The sequence below is a fragment of the Pelophylax lessonae genome, assembly GCF_965119305.1.
Source record: "Pelophylax lessonae genome assembly, chromosome: 4".
In the NCBI taxonomy this organism is placed as follows: domain Eukaryota; kingdom Metazoa; phylum Chordata; class Amphibia; order Anura; family Ranidae; genus Pelophylax; species Pelophylax lessonae.
Window position 1 is genome coordinate 617,538,319 of NC_138771.1, and position 14,268 is coordinate 617,552,586.

General features: G+C 45.1%; 1 protein-coding gene across 3 annotated transcripts in view; it reads right to left on the reverse strand.

The window, feature by feature from the left end:
- Positions 1–273: 273 nt before the first annotated feature.
- ACHE (acetylcholinesterase (Yt blood group)) overlaps positions 274–14,268 on the reverse strand; it is a 272,320-nt gene continuing 258,325 nt past the window's right edge. For all 3 annotated transcript variants that reach the window (XM_082254646.1, XM_082254645.1, XM_082254647.1), the window contains exon 4: positions 274–790. In XM_082254646.1, the coding sequence (XP_082110772.1) occupies positions 669–790 (122 nt within the window). In that variant the 3' untranslated portion in view covers positions 274–668. The remainder of the gene's footprint in view (positions 791–14,268) is intronic.

Below are 14,268 nucleotides of genomic sequence, written 5' to 3' on the forward strand. Positions count from 1 at the left end.
ATGACACCGTGAGGGGAAAATGGCAAATTAGGCCCAATTTGGACATTTTCACTTAGGGGTGTACTCACTTTTGTTGCCAGCGGTTTAGACATTAATGGCTGTATTGAGTTATTTTGAGGGGACAGCAAATTTACACTGTTATACAAGCTGTACACTCACTACTTTACATTGCAGAATAGTGTCATTTCTTGAGTGTTGTTACATAAAAGATATAATAAAATATTTACAAAAATGTGAGGGGTGTACTCACTTTTGTGAGATACTGTTTATATATTTATATCTTTATATCATCAAACACTATATACAAATGGACATGCGGAAAAGGGAAAGAAGGAGGGGGTCACAGCATCGTACAGGGATGAGAAATGCCCCCCAAGGGGAAGGACTTCAGGGAGGGGGGTGGGACATACAGTACATACAAGAGGCAGGAACCATCACATTGATTGATGTCAACAATGTCCATAAGTGTGTTTTGGTTCTACAACCTATGATTGAGTGTGAGTGTAGTGATGTCACAGTAATGATACAATGTACAAAGACTCCCCTGATCTTCGCACAGGCGGCCTGAAGGACGGTGTGGTAATGTCAGAGTTTGCCGCAGTTTTTTGTTTCCTTGCCGGAAGAGCAGGAGAGTCTGCGGGCGTTGGTGATGTGATGTCACAGTGATGTCACAGCTCACTGCAGCGCTCCTGCTTGCTGTAATGGTCAAACTGGTTCTTCCAGCGCATCATGTAGGCACTCCAGCGGTGGAACTCCACCTTCCACTGACGTTCAGCTTCATCAATGTTATCTGTGAGGGGGAAAGAGCAATGGAGGGAGGATATGAAAGAGAAGGGAGGTGGGGCAGAGATAGAAGATAAAGAAAGGACAGAGAAGGAAATGAAAATCACTGCTTCAAGACTGAGGCAAGTTTCTTATTTTTTAAAGTCTAGAGATAAAATGGTGGATAGGTTGGATGTTGCTTGGCCTGAGCATCAGTAGTCTGAGGCAGCAGTGGTCTACATCTAATACCACATTATAATTTCATCATACAATCTCCCTGTGTAGATGGCCAAATGGTGCATGCTTTTAGGTGCATTTGGCTTCTGGTGTACGAGGTTTCTGAGCTCCTTTACGGACCTGCTGACCTCCTTCTGATCTGCATTAAGTTGCCTGGGGCTCTTTGACATTCCCTTTGACTTGTATGGAAAGGAAAGAAGTTCTGACACTAAAAAAAGTCCTTGTACACAAGCTCTTAGATTTGCCAACACTGGTGTAGTGCAAAGGGCCTACCTAAATGGATATGTTCTACAATGCCTTGAAAAGTATTGATGCCCTTTGAAATTTTCCACATTTTGTCATGTTACAACCAAAAATGTATTTTATTGGGATTTTATGTGATAAACCAACACAAAGTGGAACATACTTGTGAAGTGGAAGGAAAATAATAAATGGTTTTTACCGTTTTTTACAAACAAATATCTGAAAAGTGTGGCGTGCATTTGTATTCGGTCCCCTTTACGCTGATACCTCTAACTAAAATCTAGTGGAACCAATTGCCTTCAGAAGTCAACTAATTAAGTTGGCTTGGAACAGCCAACTTACTGATATTGTATTTAAACTTATTATTATTCTTCCTCTTCTCTTTTATTTTTCTGGCCGCAAAATTTTTGGACACTATCTCCTCCTAGACCGTTCAAGCTACATACTCCAAACTCGGCACAGACCTTCATACTGTTCTGACTCGGTGTGCTATATCTTTTCAGACTGGTTTGAGTTACGGTTTTCCTAAAAATTAAAATTAAAAACCCAAAAAATGCCCATAGACTTTCATTGACAGGATGTTCAGATGACCCAAGCTCCAAATCCCATTAGACTCAAGCAAGCTTTGATGCTAATCAATGTAAACTCATTCAAACTCATCTAATCTATCTATCTATCTATCTATCTATCTATCTATCGATCGATCTTCAAACCTTTTCGATCGATCGATCTTCAAACCTTTTCGATCGATCGATCTTCAAACCTTTTCAATCGATCGATCGATCTTCAAACCTTTTCGATCGCAAACCTTTTCTATCGATCGATCTTCAAACCTTTTCTATCTATCGATCGATCTTCAAACCTTTTCTATCTATCGATCGATCTTCAAACCTTTTCTATCGATCGATCGTCAAACCTTTTCTATCGATCGATTGTCAAACCTTTTCTATCGATCGAGCGATCCTCAAACCTTTTCTATCGATCGATCGATCTTCAAACCTTTTCTATCGATCGATCGATCTTCAAACCTTTTCTATCGATCGATCGATCTTCAAACCTTTTCTATCGATCGATCTTCAAACCTTTTCTATCGATCAATCTTCAAACCTTTTCTATCAATCGATCGATCTTCAAACCTTTTCTATCGATCGATCGATCGTCAAACCTTTTCTATCGATCGATCGATCTTCAAACCTTTTCTATCGATCGATCGATCGTTAAACCTTTTCTATCGATCGATCGTCAAACCTTTTCTATCTATCGATCCATCTTCAAACCTTTTCTATCTATCGATCCATCTTCAAACCTTTTCTATCTATCGATCGATCGATCTAAACTTTTCAAAACTTTCTGGTCAGGCTTTCTCAAGCCAACTTAAAGTTTGTCTCGACGAACTTTTTTTTCTAGTTAATAAATAGTCCACTTGTGTGTAATTTAATCTCAGCATAAATACAGCTGTTCTGGGAATCCCTCAGAGGTTTGTTAGAGAACCTTAGTGAACGAAGAGCATCATGAAGGCCAAGGAACACACCAGACAGGTCAGGGATAAAGTTGTGGAGAGGTTTAAAGCCGGGTTAGGTTATAAAAAAATTATCCCAAGCTTTGAACATCTCATGGAGCGCTGTTCAATCCATCATCCAAAAATGGAAAGAGTATGGCACAACTGTAAACCTACCAAGACATGGCCGTACACCTAAACTGACAGGCCGGGCAAGGAAAGCATTATTTAGAGAAGCAGCCAAGAGGCCCATGGCAACTCTGGAGGAGCTGCAGAGATCCACAGCTCAAGTGGGAGAATCTGTCCAAAGGTCAACTATTATGCCTCGTACACACGTGCAGATTGTCGGCCGAAAAGATTCGGCCGACGACCGATCGGCCGATTTTCGGCTTGTTAGTATGATGCTTCCGACAGCCGACAGCGCACTTTCGGCCGAAAAGAATCTGTCGTGCAAGCATTAAAATTTTTGTATGCCGACACCAGAACGGCCGATTGTTCGCCAGTCAGTACAGAATTTGGCCGACAGACAGCAGATTTGCAAGACTGGGCATGCTCAGAAAAGAAAAAACACAGGGAAAGTTAACCATCACATGACATCACTTCTGCAGTCGGCTGTAGTCGGCGGACAAAATTCTTGTGCAGTCTTTTGCACTTTTCAACAGACACGACAGCCCGGGGACAAAAGACGGCCGATCGTTCGGCCGACGATCTGCACGTGTGTACGGGGCATTAGTCATGAACTCCACAAATCTGATCTTTATGGAAGAGTGGCAAGAAGAAAGCCATTGTTGAAAGAAAGCCATAAGAAGTCCCGTTTGAAGTTTGCAAGAAGCCATGTGGGGGACCCCTGAAACATGTTAAAGAAAGTGCACTGGTCAGATGAGACCAAAATTTAACTTTTTTGCCTAAAAGCAGAACACTATGGCCCCTTTCACACGGGCACACCGCCTGACGGAGTCCGTTCTGCTCAGTGGGGGATCAATCCGCTGATCCCCGCTAAGCAGGCGGGTGACAGCTCCGTCTCCGCTCTGTGTGCAGAGACAGAGCTGTCAGATCCCCACTGTCCTCTATTGGGAGATCGGATGAGAATGGACCGCCTGTCCGTTCTCATCCGATCCTCCAGACCGATGGAATATAGGGTTCCTTGCTTCCGGATTTCACGGACAGGATCAGATTGGATAAAAGCGGGATGTCTCCGCTGACACCCGCTGCCCCATAGGGATGCATGGAGCATCCCATCAGGTCCGCCTGAAAAACTGACAGGCGGATCCGATTGGATCACCCGTGTGAAAGGGGGCTATGTGTGGTGGAAAACTAACACTGCACATCACCCAGACCACCCATCCCTATCGTGAAACATGGTGGTGGCAGAATCATGTTGTAGGGATGCTCACCTGAGGGATGTGGCCTCAGGTGGGCGACCTAAGGGCCAGAAACTTTGGAGCTGAAACCCAGAGTTCTCCTGAAAGCTGACTGAGGGAGGATGTCCATGAATCCTGTCTAGTATCATAGAGAAAAGTGACCTGCAGTCAGGGCCTTGTGAGTACAGACCCCCTTAAGGGATCCTAGAGACTTGTGTTGCTAAATTCCCCTTTTGGTGCTAGAAGTCAGCATACTGGATGTAAGCTAAAGGGGACACTGGCTGGTGTCTTGAAGAAGCAAGGCCCACTAAATTCTTCCTACTACAAAGAGACTTTGCTCCATTCTGTACAGTCAGCTACACAGTTCTTCTGACATTCTGCTACATAGTTCTACTTCGAAAGCTGTCCTCCCTTGTGAATAGGTAATTTGAAGTATCCTACTGAATCCCTTCTCCTATCCCTGTTCTTCCAAATAAAACACAAAAGCAAAGCCCCTAGACTGGTTATTGGAGACAACGAGAGGAAAAGTGTATGCACCTGGCTGTGTGTAGAAAATACACCCAGGAAACAAGAATTCAAACGGCTCAGCCGGGGGTAGCGTTACACGAATAAGATTTAGATTTATTGGAATGTGGCAGGGCTGCCTAAGGAAGCCTAGTACTGACTGTTTATAGTGCCTCCTATACAATTTTACCAATTGTTTAGTTGAGGAAGGGATCTTCCATCCATCATGGACTTCTATAACTTAATATTATTACATGGCGTTAATTAGAGGATGGGTGCCATGGAAATGCTGAACCGTGGTGGTAGCATTTATCACCCATCCTGGTTAGACTAGTATGGAGTCACTATATCATTGCCCCAACCAGTAATACACTATTCTGTCAAAAGTATTGGGACGCCTGCCTTTACATGCACATGAACTTTAATGGCATCCCAGTCTTAGTCCGCAGGGTTCAATATTGAGTTGGCCCACCCTTTTCAGCTATAACAGCTTCAACTCTTCAGGGAAGGCTGTCAACAAGGTTTAGGAGTGTGTCTATGGGAATGTTTGACCATTCCTCCAGAAGTGCATTTGTGAGGTCAGGCACTGACGCGGTTCGCAGTCTACACTCTAATTCCTCCCAAAGGTGTTTTGTCGGGTTGAGGTCAGGACTCTGTGCAGGCCAGGCAAATTCCTCCATCCCAAACTCACTCATCCATGTCTTTATGGACCTTGCTTTGTGCACTGGTGTGCAGTCATGTTAGAACAGGAAGGGGTCTTCCCAAATTGTTTCCACAAAGTTGGGAGCATGAAATTGTCCAAAATATCTTGGCATGCTGACGCCTTAAGTGTTCCCTTCACTGGAACTAAGGGGTCAAGAACAAACCCATACCATAATCCCCCCTCCACCAAATGATTTGGACCAGTGCACAAAGCAAGTTCCATAAAGACAAGGATGAGCGAGTTTGGGGTGGAGGAACTTGACTGGCCTGCACCTCAACCTAATAGAACACCTTTGGGATGAATTAGAGCATAGATTGTGAGCCAGGTCATCTCGTCCAACATCAGTGCATGACCTCACAAATGGGCTTCTCAACTCAACATTGAACCCTAGAGACTAAGACTGGAAAGCCATTAAAGTTCATATGCGTGTAAAGGCAGACATCCCAATACTTAACAATATAGTGTATGTTGTTCCATCATTGCTTTTATGCTAATGATCTAGTTTCTAAAGGGTTTACAGCAGTGTTGGAGCCACTTCCACTAGTTATAATGAAAGTCTCATTTTCATGATCCTTCTGCTAGTAGAGTCTTACTGCTGATAGAATCAGCTGTTTAAAAATGGTCCCTAGGCTCTTATTTCACTTCTGTTACGCTTCGTAACAGGTCTTCATCGGCTGTTGTATGATACCAGGTGGTCAAACCCAATGGTGTGTTAACCAAAAAAAGCCTAAGAAGTGTCTTCACCCGCATATAGAATGACGTTTCCTTCTGAAAGCTAGTGCAAGCTTTTCAGCCCATTTACATGCTAAAAGTTACCGCTCCTGTTTTATCTTCCGTCTACTCCATTTTCCTGAATAAGAAGCATCAGGGATGTCACTGGTCTTCAGTAAATAGGCTGTGTTCACACAAAATGTCAGTGATGTCCCTGGTCTCTAGTGATTGGATAGGCTGTGTTCTCATGAATATCAAAGGTCAGTGATGTCACTGGTCTCTAGTGATTGGATGGGCTGCATTCTCATGAATATCAAAAGGTCAGTGATGTCACTGATCTCTAGTGAATGAACAGGGTGGGTTCTAATGAATATGAAGTCTCAGTGATGTCACTGATCTCTAGTGAATGAACAGGGTGGGTTCTAATGAATATGAAGTCTCAGTGATGTCACTGATCTCTAGTGAATGAACAGGGTGGGTTCTAATGAATATGAAGTCTCAGTGATGTCACTGATCTCTAGTGAATGAACAGGGTGGGTTCTAATGAATATGAAGTCTCAGTGATGTCACTGATCTCTAGTGAATGAACAGGGTGGGTTCTAATGAATATGAAGTCTCAGTGATGTCCCTGGTCTCTAGTGAATGAATGAGCTGTATTCTCATGAATATGAAGTTTTCAGCGATGTCCCTGGTCTCTAGTGAATGAATGAGCTGTATTCTCATGAATATGAAGTCTCAGTGATGTCCCTGGTCTCTAGTGAATGAATGAGCTGTATTCTCATGAATATGAAGTCTCAGTGATGTCCCTGGTCTCTAGTGAATGAATGAGCTGTATTCTCATGAATATGAAGTTTTCAGCGATGTCCCTGGTCTCTAGTGAATGAATGAGCTGTATTCTCATGAATATGAAGTCTCAGTGATGTCCCTGGTCTCTAGTGAATGAATGAGCTGTATTCTCATGAATATGAAGTCTCAGTGATGTCCCTGGTCTCTAGTGAATGAATGAGCTGTATTCTCATGAATATGAAGTCTCAGTGATGTCCCTGGTCTCTAGTGAATGAATGAGCTGTATTCTCATGAATATGAAGTCTCAGTGATGTCCCTGGTCTCTAGTGAATGAATGAGCTGTATTCTCATGAATATGAAGTCTCAGTGATGTCCCTGGTCTCTAGTGAATGAATGAGCTGTATTCTCATGAATATGAAGTCTCAGTGATGTCCCTGGTCTCTAGTGAATGAATGAGCTGTATTCTCATGAATATGAAGTCTCAGTGATGTCCCTGGTCTCTAGTGAATGAATGAGCTGTATTCTCATGAATATGAAGTCTCAGTGATGTCCCTGGTCTCTAGTGAATGAATGAGCTGTATTCTCATGAATATGAAGTCTCAGTGATGTCCCTGGTCTCTAGTGAATGAATGAGCTGTATTCTCATGAATATGAAGTCTCAGTGATGTCCCTGGTCTCTAGTGAATGAATGAGCTGTATTCTCATGAATATGAAGTCTCAGTGATGTCACTGGTTTCTAGTGAACGGACAGGCTGTGTACTCATGAACTGTCAGTGATTCCACTAGTCTCTAGTGAATGTACAGACCATATTTTAATGAAGTGCAGGTAGGTGCCACTGGTCTTTACTCAATTTACAGGTGGCATTATTAGTATGATGTGTCAGTCATGTCACTGATCTCTAGTGAATGAACAGGGTGGGTTCTAATGAATATGAAGTCTCAGTGATGTCACTGATCTCTAGTGAATGAACAGGGTGGGTTCTAATGAATATGAAGTCTCAGTGATGTCACTGATCTCTAGTGAATGAACAGGGTGGGTTCTAATGAATATGAAGTCTCAGTGATGTCACTGATCTCTAGTGAATGAACAGGGTGGGTTCTAATGAATATGAAGTCTCAGTGATGTCCCTGGTCTCTAGTGAATGAATGAGCTGTATTCTCATGAATATGAAGTTTTCAGCGATGTCCCTGGTCTCTAGTGAATGAATGAGCTGTATTCTCATGAATATGAAGTCTCAGTGATGTCCCTGGTCTCTAGTGAATGAATGAGCTGTATTCTCATGAATATGAAGTCTCAGTGATGTCCCTGGTCTCTAGTGAATGAATGAGCTGTATTCTCATGAATATGAAGTCTCAGTGATGTCCCTGGTCTCTAGTGAATGAATGAGCTGTATTCTCATGAATATGAAGTCTCAGTGATGTCCCTGGTCTCTAGTGAATGAATGAGCTGTATTTTCATGAATATGAAGTCTCAGTGATGTCACTGGTTTCTAGTGAACGGACAGGCTGTGTACTCATGAACTGTCAGTGATTCCACTAGTCTCTAGTGAATGTACAGACCATATTTTAATGAAGTGCAGGTAGGTGCCACTGGTCTTTACTCAATTTACAGGTGGCATTATTAGTATGATGTGTCACTCATGTCACTGGTCTCTAGTGAATGGACTGGCTGTGTTTTCATAAATGTCAAGTGTAAGTGATGTAATTAGTCTCTAGTGAATGAACGGGCCATTCTCTAATGAATATATAGGGGGAAATTTACTAAATCCGGTGCAGCTGAGCATAGTAACCAATCAGCTTCTAACTTCAGCTTGTTTAAATTAAGCTTTGCCAATAAAACCCAAAAGTCAATTGGTTACTACGCACAGCTACATCAAATAAATTTTCCCTAAAATGTAATTGATGTCACTGGAATGACGTGGAATGCATTCCCATGAAAATGAAGTGTCTCAGAGATGCCACTGGTTTTTGGGTAATTGATAGGCTGCGTTCACGTGATAATAACATGCCTCTGGCAATTTAACCCACAAGCCCCCACCAAAATCCTAATATCCATTTAGGGTATTATACATAAAGTATGGTCACTCAGCTAAGAACCCTTTGGTGACACTGCTCACTTAATAGGATAATAATAAAACATTTATAGACCACATCTTGGAGGATGGAGGGATGACAAAATAAAAATGTGACTTTGTTATATGAATGGTGAGAAGAGGCATGCAAGCGGATGACAATGATTAATATTAAAGTGCACTTGTAGTTTTGAAGAAAATAATATCTTTTATGGGAGATGGACTTAAATGACAGGCCCCACCCATGTGTCGTCTTCCCAGTTTTAGGGTTTTAGTGTAATGTGGAAGGAATATGTTCAGTCCTGTTTTGGATTTCTTTGGCAGCTGTATGGAGGCTAGGGTTACTGAAGAATTTGGTCCTACAATAACGCAGTTTAGGCAATCCACTGATTATATTTGAGAAAATCACTTTTTTTCTTTGTTGTAATTGAAAGCTTTGATCAGTTTATCCTTCATATGGTCTGCATTAATGATATCTAAAGTCAAACATTTTTAGTGCCTTGTGTCTCTGTTGGTGCCAATGGGTCACATGGGAACATAAAGAGGATGCCCCAAGACAGAATGTGATGGAAAAGTCAAAAACCTGACCCCTGATGGAATAGGCCTGAACCACAGTCTGTCTGATCCAGCTGGAAATGATCACAGAGGAAGCAGACAACCATTTTCAAGGCCCATCTGTGAGCGCAAAGAGTCTGACTTCCTGAAAGACTCCATAGCTGCCAGGTACACCCTAATTGCCTGTACCACATCCAAGGCAGTTTTCTTCGGATGTTTAGGCCTGGGACACAGGGAAGGCAACACAATGTCGTCATTTAAATGAAAAGCAGACAACCTTTGGAAGGAACGATGGACAGGGGCAAAGAACCATCTTATCCCTGTGAATCACCAGGTAAGGTGAACGACATGATAACGCCGCCAGTTCCGACAACCAGCACAGAGGTGATAACCACTAAAAAGGCCACCTTCTGGGACAGTGTAAGCAGGAGAATCTCCCAAATATTTTCAAAGGGAGGCTTCTGTAGAGTTGAAAGCACCAAATTGAGATCCCAAGGTAGCAACGGAGCCCACACTGTAGGAACCAAATGTAAGACACCCTGAAGAAAGGTACACACCAAGGAGTGTGTGGCCAAAGATTGTTGGAAGATCGCCAAAGCCAACACCTGGCCCTTGATGGTACTCAAGGCCAATTTCTGTTCAACCCCCTGTTGAAGAAGGAAGGTCAATATCCAAGCCACCAAAAAGGAGCGAGGAAAAACCCAAAGAAACTCACACCACACAATGTATGTCTTCCACGTATGACAGTTGATCTTCCTAGAGGTTGATTTCCTAGCTTTCAAAAGTGTAGGTATCACCGACTCAGATAAACCCTTATCCTTCAGCAACTGCCGTTCAACAGCAAAGCCATCAAAGCCAGCGACTGTGAAGCAGGATGGAAGATTGGTCTTTGGGACAGCAGATCCTCCCTGAGAGGAAGCTGCTAAGGAACATCGGCAACCAGCTGCTCTAGATCGGTGTACCAAGCCTGGCGAGGCCAGTCCAGAGCCATTAAGATGACCAAAATCCCTTCTGGCTTGATCCTGTGTTGAAGTCTTGGCAGAAGCTTGAGAGAAAGTAAGGCGTAAAACCAGATGATACTGACCCCACAGGGCCATCAGCATGTCTGTGATGTCTGCCAGAGGATCCCTGACCAAGCCACAAACCTCTGCACCTTTCTGTTGAGCCGAGACGCCAACAGATCCACCTCTGAAGTGGCACACCAGAGATACAGCTGATGAAACACGTATGACAGAATTCAACTTCAGAAATTATGTCATGTGTTGAATTGTTTTTTATGTATTCTTTAGTTTCCGAGCATGCCTAGTCTTGCTCTTATGATTTTTTTCAGATGAAAACTGTACTAATTAAAACGAAAATCAGACATTGTGTTCACGTACGATAAAAATTTTATAGCCTGCACATCCAGTTTTTGTCATCTATAAATTTATAAATCGGCTGTCGAAAGTGCTATACTAACGACTCGAAAATCGGCAGATCGTTCGGACAAAATTTTTCTCCTGTTTTTCTTATTGTGTGTATGGGCCTTAGGTTAATCCTCCTGCCAATTTTCCACCCTGGGAATGTGCACAGCGGAGAGGGCTGGAACAAACTGTTCTGCCCCCTACCTCCAGAGCTGCCAGGACACTTCTCGTGCTCCCTTGGTGATTGGCATAAGCCACAGCCGTGGCACTGTCCGATTGAATGCGCACTGGACAACCCTGAAGACGATCTGTCCAATGATCCAGACACAGTCTGATCGCTCTGAGTTCCAAGACATTGATCGGGAGTCTGGACTCTTCCAGTGTCCAGATCACCTGAGCAGAATGCTTGCCCAGAATACCTCCCCACCTGGACAGGCTGGCATCCATGGTGACCACTGTCCAATACAAGGGGAGGAAGGAATTTCCCAGCCAAAGCGCCGGAGAATGAAGCCACCATTTCAGGGACTCCTTCGCGCCCCGAATCAGCCGGATCTGATTGTGCAGAGACTACGGAATCTTGTCCTATTTGGTCAGAATTTCCCTTTGCAGGGACCTCATATGGAACTGTGCAATCAGAACTGCTTCAAAAAAGTAGACACCATCAGGCCCAGCACCCACATGCAAGTCTGGAGTGATGACCATTTGTTGGACAGCAGGAGGCTAATTGCAACCTGCAATTTCTGGAGTTTTTCCAGAGGAAGGAACACTCTGGCTAAGGCCGAGTCTAGAGTCAGGCCCAGATAGTTCAGCTTTGTGGATGGAACCAAAGCTGACTTCTGAAAATTCAGAATCCAGCCAAACTCCCACAGAGTTTGTATTGTGATCTCCAGGTTCTCTGCCAGAGCAGAGGGAGACTCTGCTCGCAGAAGGAAATTATCTAAGTAACCCAGTACCGCGATCCCCCGTTGGCGTAGCAAAGCTAGCACTGGGGCTAACACTTTTGTGAAGACCTAAGGAGCAGATGCGAGTTCAAAGGGTAACGCCACAAACTGATAATGCTCCTCTACCACAGCAAATTGGAGAAAACGCTGGTGACTGGTACATATTGGAATGTGAAGGTAGGCATGGAACATATTGGAATGTGAAGGTGGGCATCTTTGATCTAGATAGAGGCGGGAAAATCCCCCTGACGCAGGGGAGCCACAACCATTCGAATGGACTTCATTCTGAGCTTCTGTACCCACACAAAGCAGTTTAGCGCCTTAAGGTCCAGGATTGGACACACTCTGCCTTACTCCCAGGGAACTGTGAATAGGTTTGAGTAAAAACCTTGAAAACGTTCCAAAGTCGGAACTGGGACAATCACCCCTTGAAGAAATAGATCTTTTGTACTGCCCCAAACAAGCCCTGTAAACGGTCTGGGGAAAGAGGCAAGTTGGAAGGAAAAAAAACCTTGCCAGGGTACAAGAGCGAAACTCGATCTTGTAGTCGGACCGAATGACTTTGTGGACCCACTTATCTTGCACCTGGAAGTCCACAGGTCCAGAAACCAGCGAAGACGTACCCCCACCCCAGATACGGGTGAGGGCGCATCTTCATACAGAAGAAGCCTTGTCCCCGTGTCTTCAGAAGCCCGATCTTGGCTTGCCAAACCAGGTTCATTTGGATCCTCCAGAAGAGGCCCTGAAAGGCTTCGAGCCCTTGTTAATCGAACATGAGGGAGGAAAAAACCTCCTATCAATGCATCCACCAGCGCCTTTTCATGCGCCGTCACAGACGTGGAGGAATCATCCTCACTATCAGGAGGATTCCAGGAACGTGGTTGCAGACCCAGCAGGGTGACCCACATCCGCGGCAGCCAAATCAGATTCAGGATCTGAAGAGACAAATGCTGCAGGGGGTGCTTTTTGCTAGCTGGTCGCCAGCAAGCCACCCCACAGGGACACAAGGGACTCCAGGACCGCTGCCAGTGCATAGATGGATGGTTGGGACGCGGAGGGCCCTGCAGCCTCAGAGAGGGGATCAGGTGGGGAAATGTGCTCCAAAGACTCCATGAGTCACCAGGGGGACCCCACAAAAAGTGTAAAACACTGCTAAGGGACAACCCCCACTGCGCTGGCAGCACCACCCCATTGCCAGGCACAAAACACCAAGCGATCCTCAGCAGAGAGGGAGAGTACTGCACCAGACTCACCACCCACAGAAACAGGCACCTGCAGCCACCAGGAGAATCTGCACTACAAGTGCAGCGATTAGGAAGTAAAATGATCCAGGAGTCAGCACCAGGTGATGAGAAGGGGCTTCCACCTTTGAAATCACTGCCCACAGGGCTCCAATGTCATGGCCGCTGCTATTTCCAATAGCAAACCACAGGAAAATGGTCGCCAGAATACACAAACATGGCCACCGTGTATAGAAACACACAAGCTACAACAAAATGGCTGCACCATGGGATTAACAGGGACCTAGGAGGGAGACCAGGCCTCAAAGACAGATCCAGGCAGGACGGGGGGCCCTAGCAGGAACAACCCACCCCTCCACACAATCGATCATCCAGTCGCCGGTGGCACACCCCCATCGACAGTTAGCGCCCTGCCCCCTCCCAGGAAAGTGGCCAGACCACCCAAATAGCACCAGCATGGGGGGGACTTTGCAAGGGGGGGTGCCTGCAGGAGGAGGGGAACCTGGGGGTCCAACCATTCCAATGAGGGGCCCATGTCCACCCCAAAACCCTCTAGGGGGAGAGGGGGACAGCTAGTCACCATACCAGGAACCAGGTGGGCAGCGCTCCAGACAGAAACCCTCTCCATCGAAATGGGGGGCTGGCAGGCCAGGAGGAACGCTGCGACCGGCTGAGAGCCAGTTGTATGCGACCTTGTGAGGTGTTTAACTTGCAGGCCAGCCCCAGTTCAGTGGGGCTACGTCGCGGCTGAACTAGCGCAGACTTAAGGTCTGCATGGGCTCACTGGCCAGACTGGGGTGACCCCTGGATCTAGATTTTCCAGCCTGTCCCCCAGTACGGCAGTTGATTGTAGGTTTCACAGAAAAAAATCCAGGAGAAAAAATGTATCTAAAATTTTTTTTGCCAGGACCAAAGATCCCATATAGGTCCTTACTCCTCACTAGGCAGTAAAAAATTGAATGGCTATAGCAGAGAGGGGGAGTATACCCCCTGCGACAGCCCATGGGTGTAGCCAGAAAAAAGGAGAAGGTGCCTTCAAGAGCAGCTTTTGATACTTTTATTTTCACATGGAGATAAACACACTTACAGGATGGACGAATAGTAGCGTCATTATTCGGGGTCCATTCCTGACCCTGTGGCTCTATCTTCTTAAGCCGTCCAGCAGCAAGGAGATGGTGGAATGGAGGAGCCCAAACAGGGGCAGTTTCTCAGTCTGAGGCTGAAATTCAACGCATGCCTCGGCCGTGGACC